At 41.3% G+C, this 14,597-nt stretch overlaps 1 protein-coding gene across 4 annotated transcripts; it reads right to left on the minus strand.

Moving 5' to 3' along the window:
* Positions 1-4: 4 nt before the first annotated feature.
* LGALS8 (lectin, galactoside-binding, soluble, 8) lies at positions 5-14,383 on the minus strand. 4 transcript variants are annotated; one of them, XM_014950813.1, is made up of 11 exons: positions 14,289-14,347; positions 13,134-13,192; positions 12,023-12,157; positions 8,720-8,808; positions 7,784-7,994; positions 7,034-7,150; positions 5,378-5,434; positions 5,273-5,299; positions 3,803-3,891; positions 1,772-1,937; positions 5-1,317 (listed from the first exon to the last, which is right to left on the minus strand). In XM_014950813.1, exons 3-11 carry the CDS (start codon positions 12,059-12,061, stop codon positions 1,168-1,170), a joined length of 945 nt encoding a protein of 314 aa, XP_014806299.1. In that variant the 5' UTR covers positions 12,062-12,157; positions 13,134-13,192; positions 14,289-14,347; the 3' UTR covers positions 5-1,167. The 4 variants fall into 4 exon arrangements, with proteins under 4 accessions (XP_014806299.1, XP_014806297.1, XP_014806300.1 ...); XM_014950811.1 differs by lacking the exon at positions 13,134-13,192 and having other exon boundaries at positions 14,289-14,383; XM_014950814.1 differs by lacking the exon at positions 13,134-13,192 and having other exon boundaries at positions 14,276-14,347.
* Between the last annotated feature and the right edge of the window lie 214 nt (positions 14,384-14,597).

Genomic DNA, 14,597 nt, shown 5'->3' on the forward strand with positions numbered 1-14,597 from the left:
TGGAGAAAAGTAGAGATCACAAATGTTTTTATTTATGCTTTTTATACATTAAATCTGGTCATTTATCTTAAACACTGTTAGGGTACTTCTTATTCTTGAAATTGCTTCACTCTTTCAGCATCTGTTCAGATAAATAGGAACATCCCTCAGGCATGTACTGACAGCCAGTAGCAACTTATTTTTTAAAAGAATATAAAAATTAAGACTGACTTTTGTATGGAAAACTGATCAAAGAGGAAACATTTGTTTCAAATACATAGTATTTCAATACAAGACTGAAAAAGGGTTGATTCTCTATTCCACTGATAAGTATCCAAGTCTCATCTCAGCTGAAACCCTGCCTGGATACATGGGTTCACACATTTTTTAAAAAAGAAATACACAAACATCTAGTTCAGTCCCTGAGCAATCTCAAGTTGGCTAGTTAGGAGCCATTTCAGATCAAACAAGCTTTCAAAAGTTCACGCAATTGAAATCAGCTAAATCATTTTCATTTGTTTCACTTTGGAAAACTAAAAGCTAGAAATGCTGCTGTACATTTGATTTAAGCCACTTAAAAGCTGGAGGTGACTTAACCATGACTGTCAGAGAAGGTTCTACTTCAGCAGCAGACTAAGAAGTAAGGTCAAATTCCTTCTTCACTTTTGCTAGAACTGATGAGCCAACTGTTTGCTTAATCCAGCCTCAGTAAAAAGGTTATAATTGCCAATATAAACTAAGACGCAGAAGAGTATATTTCATAATTGTATTTTAAATGAATTACCATTGTCCCTTCTGGGATGGACAACCATATATTTAGATCCTGTTTCAGTCTTGTTTCTGCTTCACAATATCATATGTATGCTATCAAGGAATGGCAAGTAGTAGTTTAACTTAAACATACTGAGTGCATCTGTTAGACACAGTAGGATGCAGCATTTTCACATCGTTAGGCTCAGTAATACAGGAGATTTATTTGAGCAAAAGTTAGCTTGCCAGGATAGTGTGCACTAGAGGAGGATTTAATCTCGCCGTTAGGAGTTCTGGTACTCACCTATCTCAAGAGAGCAGGCGCAGAAGCCTAGATAGATAAAGGCAGGCTCAGCAGAAGTCAGCGCCTGACTGTACTTGACAAGGAGGCACTGTTATTAGAAGAGGTTTAATTCTTTTAGTACTGAATGAAAAGAACTACCACCTCCTCACATCTAACAGCTGAATATCTCCTGTGACCTCTACTACGTTGATCTTTTCAAGTTGTTTAAAACGATGCTTGTACTCCAGAGTGTGAACACCATTAACAGCAACTTTGAACTGGTGGGCATCACAGAAAATGATCAGCTGAAAAGCAAGAAGAGAAACACTTAAAAGTTTTAAGCTCAGGTGAGACATGAAAAAAAACCTCATGATCTAGCCTAGACTTGGGCAAGACCTTCTTCTGTTACAAAGCATACAAAAGAAATATTTAAAAAGTGAAACTTCAATAAAATTCATGGAATCAGAGTATCTCAAGTTGGAAGGGACCCATAAGGATCGCTGAGTCCAACTCAATTCAATTAAAATTTCTTCTGAGCACAGGCTGAATTCTTGCAACTATTTAAAAAGAAAACTGTCATTAAAACCAAGTCAAATCTCTGCTCCTTATGCTCCCATTTAATCCTAAATACTCTCAGGACACCGAAATGCAGAAGTTACAGTTTTATTTAAATCTGTGTTAGTGACATGATATTTTAGCACCACTGCTCATCCTTTTGGCAGAATTACTAGCTTGATGCCATGTTTCAGTTACTCTTACCTCAAAGTACATTCCTGGACTGAAAGGGAAATTGGCCACTTCCTTTTCTTCTTCTCCCCAGCTGTCATAGAGGTATGAGTTCCTTACAAAAACTTTATTTTTCATTCTGGGATTCAGATGTAATGCAATGTCCTTTGAGTCACTTGATCTCAGATTTATCGTAAAGCTGGAAGATATTTAAAAGTTTACTATACCAAGGGTTTACAAACATGATGCAGTATCCATGCTATGTACCAGTCTCCTAGCCAATACTGAGGACTGTTCTGGAGCCAGGGCTGTTGATTCAGCTGAAGAACCAAGTAAGCAGTTAACGTGGATTTGTCTCCTTCACACAGACACCTTTGCTGGCAGCAGCAAATATAGGACATGACCCTGATAGATCTGCTTCATCACTCACAGCTTTTTGTTCGTGTCTCAGCAAGGAGGTATTGAGCTGAGTGGACAAAGTGTTGCTCCCCTACAGCACTAGGGAGCAGCATTCTCATGGAAGGACACAGTGCTACCTGTTCACCATCTCTTTCTTTTCACTCGTGGAGTGAGAAGCTTTGTTTTACCTAAAGATATATTCTTTTTCCCAACAAACTGCTTAGACTCTAAGGAAAGTTTGAGGATTCTGTCTACATTTAAGATTGGTGGGACACCAGGCATACAAAGCATTACTTTGTAGGCAAGCACAGCTCTGCCCAGGCTGAATGAATACTTTGACACCGATACAACAAAGGGCTTCTAAAGGAGACCTCTGGAGAAGAGTGATCAGGTGGAAGAGTCATTCAGATTCAACCTGTGGCAAAGACGTCACTGCAGTTAAAGAAGAAATGTGATGCACAATTAGCTCCAGGTGTCAGGTTATTTCCCTCCTTTGAGGAGCCTAGAATTGCTTCGTCCAGATATGAAATATGGCAACTGCCACACTTGCAAGTTGCAAAGTCCTCTTTCACCAGGAAAAAGAAACATCAACTGCGTGAACTGAGTAAAAGGCATTAAGTGACTTAGAAACTCTATAAAAAACTGTACATTTAAAAGCACAAACACAAAGAGCAGACAACCTGCAATGCTTTAACCAATACCCAAAAGCCTCTTCACACTTATCAATAGTACATTCGGCACTTGAAATATGCTAATAAGCTTTTAATAAGCCAAAAGCTACTATGTAAGTAGTAATTGTCCTGTCCAATTTAAAGTCCATTCAGGCTTTGCTGCTAAGATTTCTAGACCTTGGGTTCCATTATTAATATGAACTCTGAGTGCTGCTCAGCTGCAGGGAAGTTGAGGAAGCAGGAGTGCAATGCATACACACAGCATAAACAGCATGCTTCTCAGCATTTGCACTAATTGCTTCATTTTTAGGCCTACTTCTGCAGAGCCAAAACCACCCTTCAAGCAAAGGGCATGCTTAAGCACAAACATTTCCTCAGCTCCATTTCGACTGTTGTGCTCCCCTTCCCTCTCCCCTCCCCTGGCCTCTAGATTATGTTGGAAAAATGTCATCTTTGCAACTCCTAATTTGCTATCAAAATTATAGCTCATACTCCCCTACCAGCATTCATGACTCATTTGTCAGTTATGGACCTTCATGCTCCTGCACAGTCCATGAGGAAGCTATCTGAGAAATATTCAGAAATGTAACATGCAGCACTGAGCACAACAGCAACTCATCCACCTCACTCATTTGCCATCGACTTCTGCCAGTTTCCTTGCTCTTGTTATCTCTTTAGAATAAACACTGTCTTTGTACAATATGTATGCTCACATGCCTCGCACAATGGAAACCGTTAACAGACACACAGTCTTGTGAAAGATGCAGATTTAGTAGGTAAGACACTCAGGTTTTACTTTCACCTTCAAAACGGAGCTGCTCTTTAAGTCCTCTCTAAAGCAGTGTCTGCAGGTTCCTGAGAAAACTGTGCCGGGGTTTCAGATGATTCCAGATGCAAAGTTGCAAGTGAGTAAGGATATACTTATGCAACTGAAAAGCCTACTCGTACTCAAGAGTAGCTCAGTTAAACAGCAGAAAAATTTAGTAATGCTTACCTCTTTGGGTTTTTATTCACTTCTCCTTTAATAGCAACTGTGCATCCTGGAGAAAGTGCAGCATCAAGTTTCCCAACGTAAGGAACTCCCTGAAAGTACACCACCAGTAAAAATTTTGACTGTGACTTACTTTTTTCAATAGACAAGCTGAGCTTTACTATGGCAGGAATAAATTTATGAATCTGCCCTTATAACTAAAATTAATCCTAACAACTCCTTCTGGGGTCCTAATACTTTAGTGGAAAAGTTACACTGAGATAAACATAAGAATGTGTTGGGTTTTTTCTTTAGACTACCACCTTGGGTTCAAAATAAACATTATTTACAACTACTTCTACCACCAATAATGGCAGAAGGAAGGGAAGGAGGAGAAAAAAAAAAAGCAAGCATGAAACTCCCTACACTAGTTTAAATTTCTATCACATAAATATTCAGATACAGACATCCCAACCTCTCCTCTCTGAAAGCTTCAGTTATACTTTAAACAAACGAACAAACAGATTCATGCTAGGTGTGTAGTCCACAACTGAATAAGTTCTAGATGTAGGGTCACTGAGTATTCCATCCTCCTGGCACCAGTTCATAACGATAGATAGCGTAAGTATTTTATGTGCCTTTTTTTTTATTCTGCTAAAAGTCAATTTAATCCAGGAAAAGCAGTGAATGGATAAATACTTTGTCTTTATGTTTTTGTTTAAGTCCATCACATGCAAATGACAATATTGCATGTTATTTGGTTTTGAGAAGAAGACTGAAGAAGGCAGACTGTCAAGTGACAAGGCAACTAAATCATGGCACTCACTGCAACTTCACCTTCTCCACAAATTCTATTTGTATATATTCCTGGCACCCAACTCCTTTTCAGATGGAGCATGGTCCTTACTCCAGTGTGGACACTGCCCACCTGTACAGCTTTTTGCAAACAGATGAGCGCTGGCTCTGTCTCTGCTCCCTGCTGAGCCGGGGGCAAGTTGCAGCCCTGAGGTGCACTGTTTGCATCCAGCCACCCCAAGCGTACGTGGAGTCAGCACGGATCTGCCAGCAAGAGGTGGACGTAGCCAGACAGGATCCAAGATACACGCATTAACATATGGCCATTTGGCCTAGTATGACTGCTGAATGCTTTTGTTTTGCAGGTATACCCCTAAAGCAGAGAAAACTGAGCATGTTTACTTGAAAAAAGTTTTTAATGTGATTTGGTCCTTTAAAACTGCAGGTACCTCACTTTTTTTCTGTTTATGGCTATGGATGATGCATTTATCTTTTGGGGTTTCTACATGACTTAACAAATAGCCTCACTTCTATTAGCAGCAGCAAAGAGGATTTCTCTCTACAAAACCTCATTGATCATCTCCCATTGGATTCTCGATTCCCTTGTTTTGTGCATGTGTTTTCATGAATAACTGAAATGTTTTTATTTCAATTTTTTCTACTCTTCACATTTCCCACAAGTCTACACAAGACACTTACAAATTGTGAACCATCTGGCATTTCCCCCTGCAAAAGAAAACAAGAACATTAACTAGCTTATCACATAACAGGGAAATTCATTCAACCTTTTACAAACATACGTACATTTTCTGTCTTTATCTTTGTTACTCCTAGACATGATGGCTGAGAGCCTTGAAAAGCCTGCAGAATATTTAGAATATATTTAATATTATTGCTAACATCATAGAACTGTACATAGATCTGTGCTGCTTTGAAGGGCAAACTGTTAACATGAAAATCTAGGGCTACAGTGGAGGAAAAGACAGCCAAACCCCGACAAACCAAAGAAAAGTCCTGAAGATCAACTGCCGAAGCCAAATTGAGATTTCTAAAGACCACCCCATGAGAGTTTTAATCCTTACTTAACAGTCAGAGGGATGTTAACCCCTTAGCATCCGAGGGTACCCACTGAGCTTTTCCTACTGGTATGAATAGCAGCAGGGCAGGTCCATGCAGGGGACCTTGGGATTCTAAGCAGCCCCTGAATCCCCACCTCTTCCCAAGGGAAGGGCATATGAGCAACATGGCCATGCTGAGATACAGTTCCAGCCTAGCCCTGGCAGACTGTATCTTCAACTTGTTTATTTCAATACAAGCCTCCCTCTTCCTCCTCAGAGGAGTATATTAGAAGCAACAGGAAGGAAACAATTGCCATTCTCCATTCCTTTCTTCCCCAAAAGATACAGCATCAGCAACCACAGACTAAAGGAACTCTGCTTTGTTTCGTTCTTGGGACAGAAACCAACCCATAACACCTGCTTGCCCCCAAGCTTCTCTCAGAGTCAGTCTTCCAAAAACAGCTTTGAAGTAACGTGGCCAAGTGATGGGGCCTGTGCATAGGCTTTGCAAACAATAAGCAAGTAGACCTATCTTTAAAGTTTAGATCCCATTTCATTCAGGCCCAAATCTCCACCTTCCATCAATACAGTTATTACTGTGCTGATCCAAGTTAAACCTGACGTTTGGCAGCAAGAGACCCAAGCTTTTCGTACAATGTAGTGAGGACAGGGCAGAAGAGAGCCAGAATATTACAAAGGAGTACATAGGCTGCCTTAGCGAGTGGCAGGAAGAAAAGGAAAAGATATTTACTTTCCGTATCTCCCTGGATTCTGTTCTAAAAATCTCACCCTTCCAGAGCAGAAGGACCTTTCCTTCTGCATAGGGGAAAACATCTTGTTCAACTCCCTGTTGGTTTACCTTCTGGCAGTTGAGGGGAAGTACAGTGCTACCTGCACTTTACAGTCACTGCAGTTTGGTCCAAGTGCAAGTCAAGCCACAAGGCCTTCTTCAAGAAAGGGCATTTCGTCTCCCCCCAAGAAATAAACATACACTCCCACTTATCACTTCATTCAATAATTCAGTCATTTAGGAAAAACAGGGTTATGTGTACAAGCAGTTCCAGCGTGGCTGAACTTGTCACTTAGAAGCACTGAATACTGAGAGTTCATTTTGGAGCTTCTGCAATATTTGAAAAGTCTAATCCATTCCCAGATTCAGTATCTGTCCTGTTAACTTTGTAAGCTGTAAACTTTGTCACCCTTTTGTCTCTAACCTCACGACTGAAAAGGGAAGACTGAGATCCTCACATGAGACTCACATGTTGAACATGTTGAAACAAAGCCTTGTTACTGATGTTAGACTGTGTAGCTTCTTTTCTTTACTTCCTTTTCACCATAAATCCTACTCTAGTTTAGCAAGACAGAAAAGGAATCTAACAAGTCAGCTGTCTGTATAACTTACCTTAGAAACAAAATCTATAGTTTTGATCTGCACTTTGCCATATATTCCAAGAGTATCTATTCTTTCAAGGCTAATTCTGTGGTTGTAGAGCAGCAAGTGCTTCTTATTTACCGACACCTAAAAAGATAGGAAACAAAACAGGAAAATTGTATTAAACATACATCACAACAGCCTCACATCAAATGACATGCATCTCTGTTTTACACCGTTTTGGTACAGAAGCAGGGAGTGTTCTAGAAATTTCAGAGCAACTAAGTTCACCTCATGCATGATTCAGTCTCTCTCTCCATTACTACGAGGGGGATTTATGTGACTACAGTAAAATTTGCATTTCACACCTTTTGTTTCTGTCTCCTGATCATTTACCAATGCCACATTGCAATCTAACAGTCTAACAGAGCAAGACAAATACATTTCACACCTTTCCTCCAAGAGGACTGTCCTACACTAGTCTGCAAAACAGGTTTCCCCTAAGGTCAGTCCTTTGCACTAAGAACGGAAGGGTGGAGTAGCCATTAGCCATAGCAGGAAGTTCCTTGCCTATTCATCCAACTTAGAGGGAAACAATACAAAATTAAAGGCCTGCTTTACTTAGCACCTCTTTAAAATAAGCTTCTAAACTTTTCTGTAGTTATACTATATCTAGGTAACACAGAAACCAAGGCTTCCAACTTTTTATTGGAAGCATAAAAAATAGCTCTCTTATTGGCCTGAGAACTGGCTATGGATAAAGAATCAACCCAAACTCACCTGGAATTTATTCTTTAAAATCATGATGATAATCTCAAATGACTTTCCTTTTTGAAAGGGCATCTCGTAAGTGATCTCCTCCCAGCCCCATTTTTCCCCCTCTAGTGTGTTGCAAACAACACAGCCAGACCTTTTGAAGCGAGGGTTGAAATGAAACGCCACATCAGCTCGAGGCTTTATGCTACTGCCACACTGCAAATCCACTTGGAACCTAATCATAAAAATAAGACAAACCACATTCAGGTCAGTCTATCAAGAAATCACCTAGAAGTTCCATACACTTGCGTTTTACTGTGGAGCCTCAAAACAGGCAAACACAAGGAGTGTTGTTGAGTAATGGAAAAAACCCAAACATACATTTGTCCAACTCGTACGCATTTGCGAAAGGTTCTCCCATCATTTATCGCAATGAATTAAAATATTTAAGTATTTATTTAATGGTCATCATTCACATCATGTAAGTCCCTCACTGTGTTCACCACCTTCCCCCCCATCATATTCAGTAGAATAACGACATGAACCTTGGACAAGGTCAGGAAACAGAAGCCCCACACTGGGCACACGCACTAGTTCATACCTCCTTATCCCAGTTAAAGTTAATTACCTCATGCAACACATTCATTATCAATTTCATTAGTCTCAGCTAACCTCTACAGACGAGCACGCGTATGTATGACAAGGAAAAAAAACATTGTCAAAGCAGGCAAAGCAAAAAGAGAGAAGAGAGGATCAGCAGAAAGCAAAAAATCAGTCAATCCCTCACTTCTCATCACAAGGCTTTCATTAACCGCTTAAGCCTGTGTTTGCTCTGACACCACCAAAGGGATTTAGATCAAGCCTTTGTGTGCCATCATAAAGTAGAACCCTGTAAACATTTTATCCATAACATACTTGTTCATGCAGTGACACTGCAAAAAGTGACACCATAGCCACTACCTGTCTGCATCATCAGGAACAGTCCCATGTATCACAATCAGCTCTCCAGGAGAAAGGCCACCAAGTATTGTCCCAACATATGGAATGATCTAGAAGAGGGGAAGAAGGGGAAAGGAGATTAAAAAAGATTCAAGTAACATTTTATGATGAAGGCAAAAAAAAAAGCCACAACAGTTTTAAAAATAATATTCTAATACTTAATTATGTGGGGTTTTAGCACATTAAAGGAAACACAACTAGCATTTTGTTTAAAAGACACAGCAGAAAAGCACTAAATACCCACCAAAACAGGAAGGAAAAACCCAGTAGAGTTTTACCCATGAAAACCAAGCTTCTCAGCCAAAATTAAAACTAACATTTCCAGCCTTCATTGCTAGCTCTCAAACGAAGAGTGGTAGTATTTTATTGCCTCATTTTTAATAAAGAAAATTCACTTCAAATTAGGTCATTGCAAATGGCTACTAATACTCAAGCCCTTTGCTGGTATCAGGAGGCCCTTTCCACAACCCTTCTGACCCCAGACTACAGCAGCTGCCTTTTTGCTTGTTCTTGTTCCATTTTGGAAAGCAGCAATAGGAAAAGAAGAGAGTATATCACAGTGTCTTCTTAGTGAAAACTACACAACACACACAATAAAATAACTCATCCTAATGAGCTAAAAACCGCAAGATGCACTGAAATAACTTTGGCCAGGGATCTCAGTTTTCACAGTATCTATGGTATGCAATCTGGCTCAAAGCCTGCCTATTTTTCCTTCTGCATCAATAGCTGCAGAAGGTAACAAATTCACCTTACATGAAATGGCAACATGGTAGGAGTTGTTAAGCCATGTGAGGAAATATGTCAGTTAAAATAAAAGCCCCAAACTCCCCAGCGGAGCTCTCTGGCAAAGGCTCAGACCTGCTGACAGAAACCCTACCCTGATGATCAGATGGTGCACCCAGAATTTCAGTGAGGGTAGGGGAGCACCTCAACAGAAACCTGTGGAAGTTCACAGGACACTGATCTGAAAGTAAAGCCATAAGTTTGCATCTCATCACATGTGCTTGAGATTGAAAAATTAAGTAAACGGTAGCAAATTTTGCATTTGCTCTGGTTAACAGACAAAAATTTCTGCCAAGGCTGTTTTCAGGGTTTTTTTACCCTCCAAATCTCTGATCTACAAAACACTGTATAAGATTTCAGGACATCTTTCAAACTAAACATCAATTGCAAACAAGAGTTCCAGTAATTTAACAACAAAAAATGAACAGACTGGAAATACTATTCTTGAATGGAATACTAGACAATAAAAGGACAAGTTGAGATTTTTTTATATGTATATAATCATGCAAAATAGGAAGATATGAAAAGTGTTTGCTGACATTTATTCTTATGAATTTGTGAGGGGCAAGAGGGGAATTACAGCAAAAATTGTCTAAATCCAGACTGTTGATAATTTCTGCCAGTAGATACACATCCTTTTCCACCCTCTCTTCATTTCCCTTCTCAGCTACCTACATGTTGCACAAAACCTAATTTGTAGTTATCTTCTACATCAGCAAAACAGACTTAAAGAACTTGCTTCTCAAGCATAAACTCACAAATGGTCCAGTTGGTTTAAGTCTCATGGTTTTTTATTAACTTAAGTGCAGTAGAGGAGGACCAAAATGTGAAATTAAGTGTTAAAAGTGAAAGAATAAATATGCTGAAATCCTTTCACTTACTGGCAGTAGCTTCACTCCTTAATATACAAACTATACACAAGAGGCTCGTTTTTATTCAAAGAATAATAATAATAAATAGGAAAAAACATATCTTGATTATTTTAGTTCTCACAGACTACTCCTGAGCGATAGTAGCCCTGAGCAATGCAGTATAGTAATAAATTACTGGTTGAATCTCCAAAGATGACCCAGAGAAACACACAGACCCAGGCCAGGAATACTGGGACTCTAGTGTATCAAAGTTATTTATCCCTGGAAGAGAAAGCTATAGCAGAAAAACTCCTTCTTTATATTTAAAAGGATGAATTTATTTCAGAGAAAAGAAGCTTGGCCCATCAACTCTTCAGAAGCTCAGACATGGAATCTGCAAGGCCATAATAGAGCATTTCCTGGGTGCAATACTAAAGACTTAATGAGGGTTTATCATCACAGAATGTCCTTATAATTTCCACACGTCTCAAGATGTTCTTCTACTAATTTTTCCTCATTCATTAAAAGTAACACTTGTGATATCATATGATCCAACAGCATACTGGCTTTCTTTCAGACCTCCAAAAATTACCTCTGAATTCAATTGGTCAATGTCAGCCAAACAATTCACTGAAACAGTGAAATCTTCATAGCCTGCCCTTCTCCATTCCTAGTAAACTCATCTTGTGATATTACACAGGTGGTGGAATCACACAAAGGCTGAGATTGGAAGACACCTCTGGTGTCAATGCCTTGCTCAAAGAAAGGTCAGAAAGAGCAGGTTGCATATGGCCTTGTCTGGAGGCTGCCCTGAGATCATCGGCAATGTCTTTCCCAACTTTGCTTCCATATTCCAATCCCAAATACTCCCAATATACTATTGATATTTTTTAAGAGTTCTACAACAGAATGTTAAAATATTATTTCCTGAAGGCTCAAAGGAACTACCTTTTTAAAGATATAATGAAAAGCGCAGCTCCAGCCCCGCCCTTTAGCTACATGCCAGTGTAAGATCACTGTCCCAGATCCTCAGATCATGAGAATACCAGAGCTTTTCAGAGAAAGTCTCCAGATGCTAAGCCACACAAACAACATTCCATCAGATCCACTCTCTGCAATGGCTGAATGGTGTTAGCTCAAGTCTTCCTTACAAAGTAGGATTTATCGCAAGGTAAGACACCAACTATCAAAAAAAATTCCAAGTTTAACTGCTGAGACCGAAGTTACAAGCACCACACGCAAAAAAAATATTTCATGAGGGCTGCTAGGCACCACCCATGTTTACAGAGAATTAGAAGTGAAACTACTGCTTATCATATTTTCACTTTTAATCCAGCACATTCCGCCAGACATCCAATAAAATGAAAAGGAATCGCCCTCCAAGGCCGAGAGAACTTCCTGTTTTGCAAGTCCTCTGTATTAACTGTTCATTTGCTTACAGCACAATTTTTAAACACCATCAGCTCCTAGTGTCACCTGCGACATTCTTCCTCAAATGTCTGAGCAATGCAAAGAGTTCTCAGTAACACCGCACACTGTGCAGAACAGTGTGAGTACTAACTATTGACATAAAACAGCAAAGTCCCATTTCCCAAGGGAGGAGTTGTTGACGTGACAGAGGAGTTACCGGGTTACTGATTGTCTTCGGTCCATCCAAGGACATCATGGTCCCTCCTCCAGTTTAAGTTTGTCGGTTCTGTATGACCACTGCTGGAGCGTATTTGAAGGACTCACTGGTCAGGCAGCAGCAAAGCAGAGGTGCCTTCAAAAAAACAAAACTTAATTAGAAAGAAATAAAATGACACTACATGAAACAAAACCTTCCAAGGTATAACTTTAAACAGCACAAGAAATGATGCAAACATCTTTCCAATTAATTTTGCTGAGGTTTTGAAATACCAAAATTAAAGGCTTGCTTACAGAAATAAGGTGCCACCCTAACAAGGGACAGTGCACACAGTTACACAATGTCATCAGCAGCTTCCTGAGATTAAGTATACTGAGACCGCATCCCACGAAAAAGTCATTGCACAGAGGAAAACCGGTAACTCCGTGCCCCCCTGCTGCGCCTTGATAGCATTCTCCTGACTGCAGATGGGGAAAAGATACATAATACAAAGCAAACAACCATTTCCGTCTCCTTTAAGCTTTCTGACCTGTCCCCAGATTTCCCAAGGCAGACAAGTCCCAGGAGCTGAGCTTGCTTTTTTCCAGCTTTATCTTACATGAAGTTAAGAGATACTATGCAAAGACACAGGAGAAAGCAAAGGGTGTTTCATATGTTTCTTCCTCCAACACATACAATCCGGAACTCTACAAATAACTACAGGGGTTTGTAAAACTCACATTAAAGCATAGAATTAAAAAGAACTGAAACAACAGCTTGTCAGTATATCCAGCTACAATGTAATTGCTTTAGCAAATCTTCTAATGAAGCGACCAAAATTCAGGGCCCAACTGAAACTACTAAGCAATTATTCCTTGCGCATTCTGGAGAATTTACTTAAGGTAGCATGCAGACTGTGTAGTGATGACAGGCAGCCAGGGAAAAAAATCAAAGATGAGGGTTATAGCACCATTAGTGTGTGACAACTGCTAGCAATACTAAAAAAAAAAAAGCCACCACCAAGCCATCACCACACAAAAATCCAACAGATGTGACGTGTACCACAGGGCCCTGTGGTTAATCTTCTGCAATGATTCAACAACAGAGTGGACCATTGCAACATCTGGCTTACCTTGTGGGAGATTTGGGCCAGAAGAGTATTCTTTCTCCCTTTAGGGACCAGTATCTAGACTGCAATTCAGAGAACACAAGGTGCTTATGCTGCATAACTGTTTTGTTACTTTTGATCTTCTCATGGGATATGACCATCAATTCACAACAGCAATGTGCAAAGGCAGTCAAGTTTCATTATTTTAATTTTTAAAAGGAGAAAATCAAAACCAAAGCAAACAATAACTCTGACTCCAGCAGCCCACTAACTGGACTTCCCTGGCTGTGCAACAGCAATCTAGATCCTGCTGAACGAGGATCCTGGAACAGATGGACTGTCAGCCTTGGCAGACCAGGTGGCACGATGGCATAGTGACGGGTTCAGGGTTTTTTGTTTATTTTTCAATTTTTATTAAAAAGGCCACAATAATGAGGGAAAGCTGCAATTCAGGCTTTGTTTGACAAACCAAGAGACAGGCATTTAACTGCAAGGTTCTCCTGTAACCTTCTCTCAGAGGAACCATTGCCAGTACACGCTACACCGAATCTTAAGTCTGCAACACTGTAAGTTAAGGTTCTTGACGATACGTTTAGAACTGAGAAAGGTATGTATGCTTTCCTATGCTTTCCTGTTATCTCCCACATTGCAAAGCAGCTGAAAACCAATTCAATAAAAAAAACAAAACAAAACACCACAAAACAAGAGAACAGGAAGGCCAACAACCAGCTATTATGCTGTCCCTCTATGACATGCAGAAAGTATCTTTCATGAGAGTAACTCAGGACAGACTTTAGAATGAACGCCAGATTTTTACACCAAGGGAAACAAGACCTCTGCAAAGAGAAGAAGCGAGTTACTCTGCGGGTATTTGCAAGCAATTAAAGTGCAAAAGACCAGCGGCGTCCCCCCGCCCCGCGTTACAGCCGCCACACCACAGCACGCTGGAAGGGCACAGGAACAGCTTCACCCAGAAACCTCGGCCGCTTCACCCCAAAGGCGTCCCGAGGAAGCCCCGGCTCCACAGAGCTCCTCCTTCAGCCGGGCCCGCCTCGGCCCCGCCGGGGAGCGGCCCCTTCTCCCCACAGACAGACACAGACACGCGGGGGGCGGTTATCGCTACTTCTACCCTCCGGTTCCCCGCTCAGGGGAAGCTCCTTCTTTACCTGCGCGACTCACCTCCGTGACTAGCACGGTGCTGCCGTGGCCCCCGACACCTGCCCCCTCTCCGTCCCGGCCCCTCCCAACGGCTTCCGGCCGCCTCAACGTCAGGGCGGACGCCGGTTCCGCCCCGGGCCTGGCCGCCGCGGCCCCGCCCTGCCCGGCGACGCGACGGGGGTACTCTACCGCCCCGGGAGGCGGCCGGGCTGTGTTTGCCGTGAGCCGGGGAGGAAGGGGCCGCGGGGACCGCCGCGTTTCTCGGCCTGCGTCCAGAGCGCTGCGGGGCCCGAGCCGAGCCGCCCCGCGGGCCCCCGGCGGTACGAGCGC

This window comes from Calidris pugnax, unplaced genomic scaffold (genome assembly GCF_001431845.1).
Source record: "Calidris pugnax isolate Ruff unplaced genomic scaffold, ASM143184v1 scaffold24, whole genome shotgun sequence".
Lineage (NCBI taxonomy): Eukaryota > Metazoa > Chordata > Aves > Charadriiformes > Scolopacidae > Calidris > Calidris pugnax.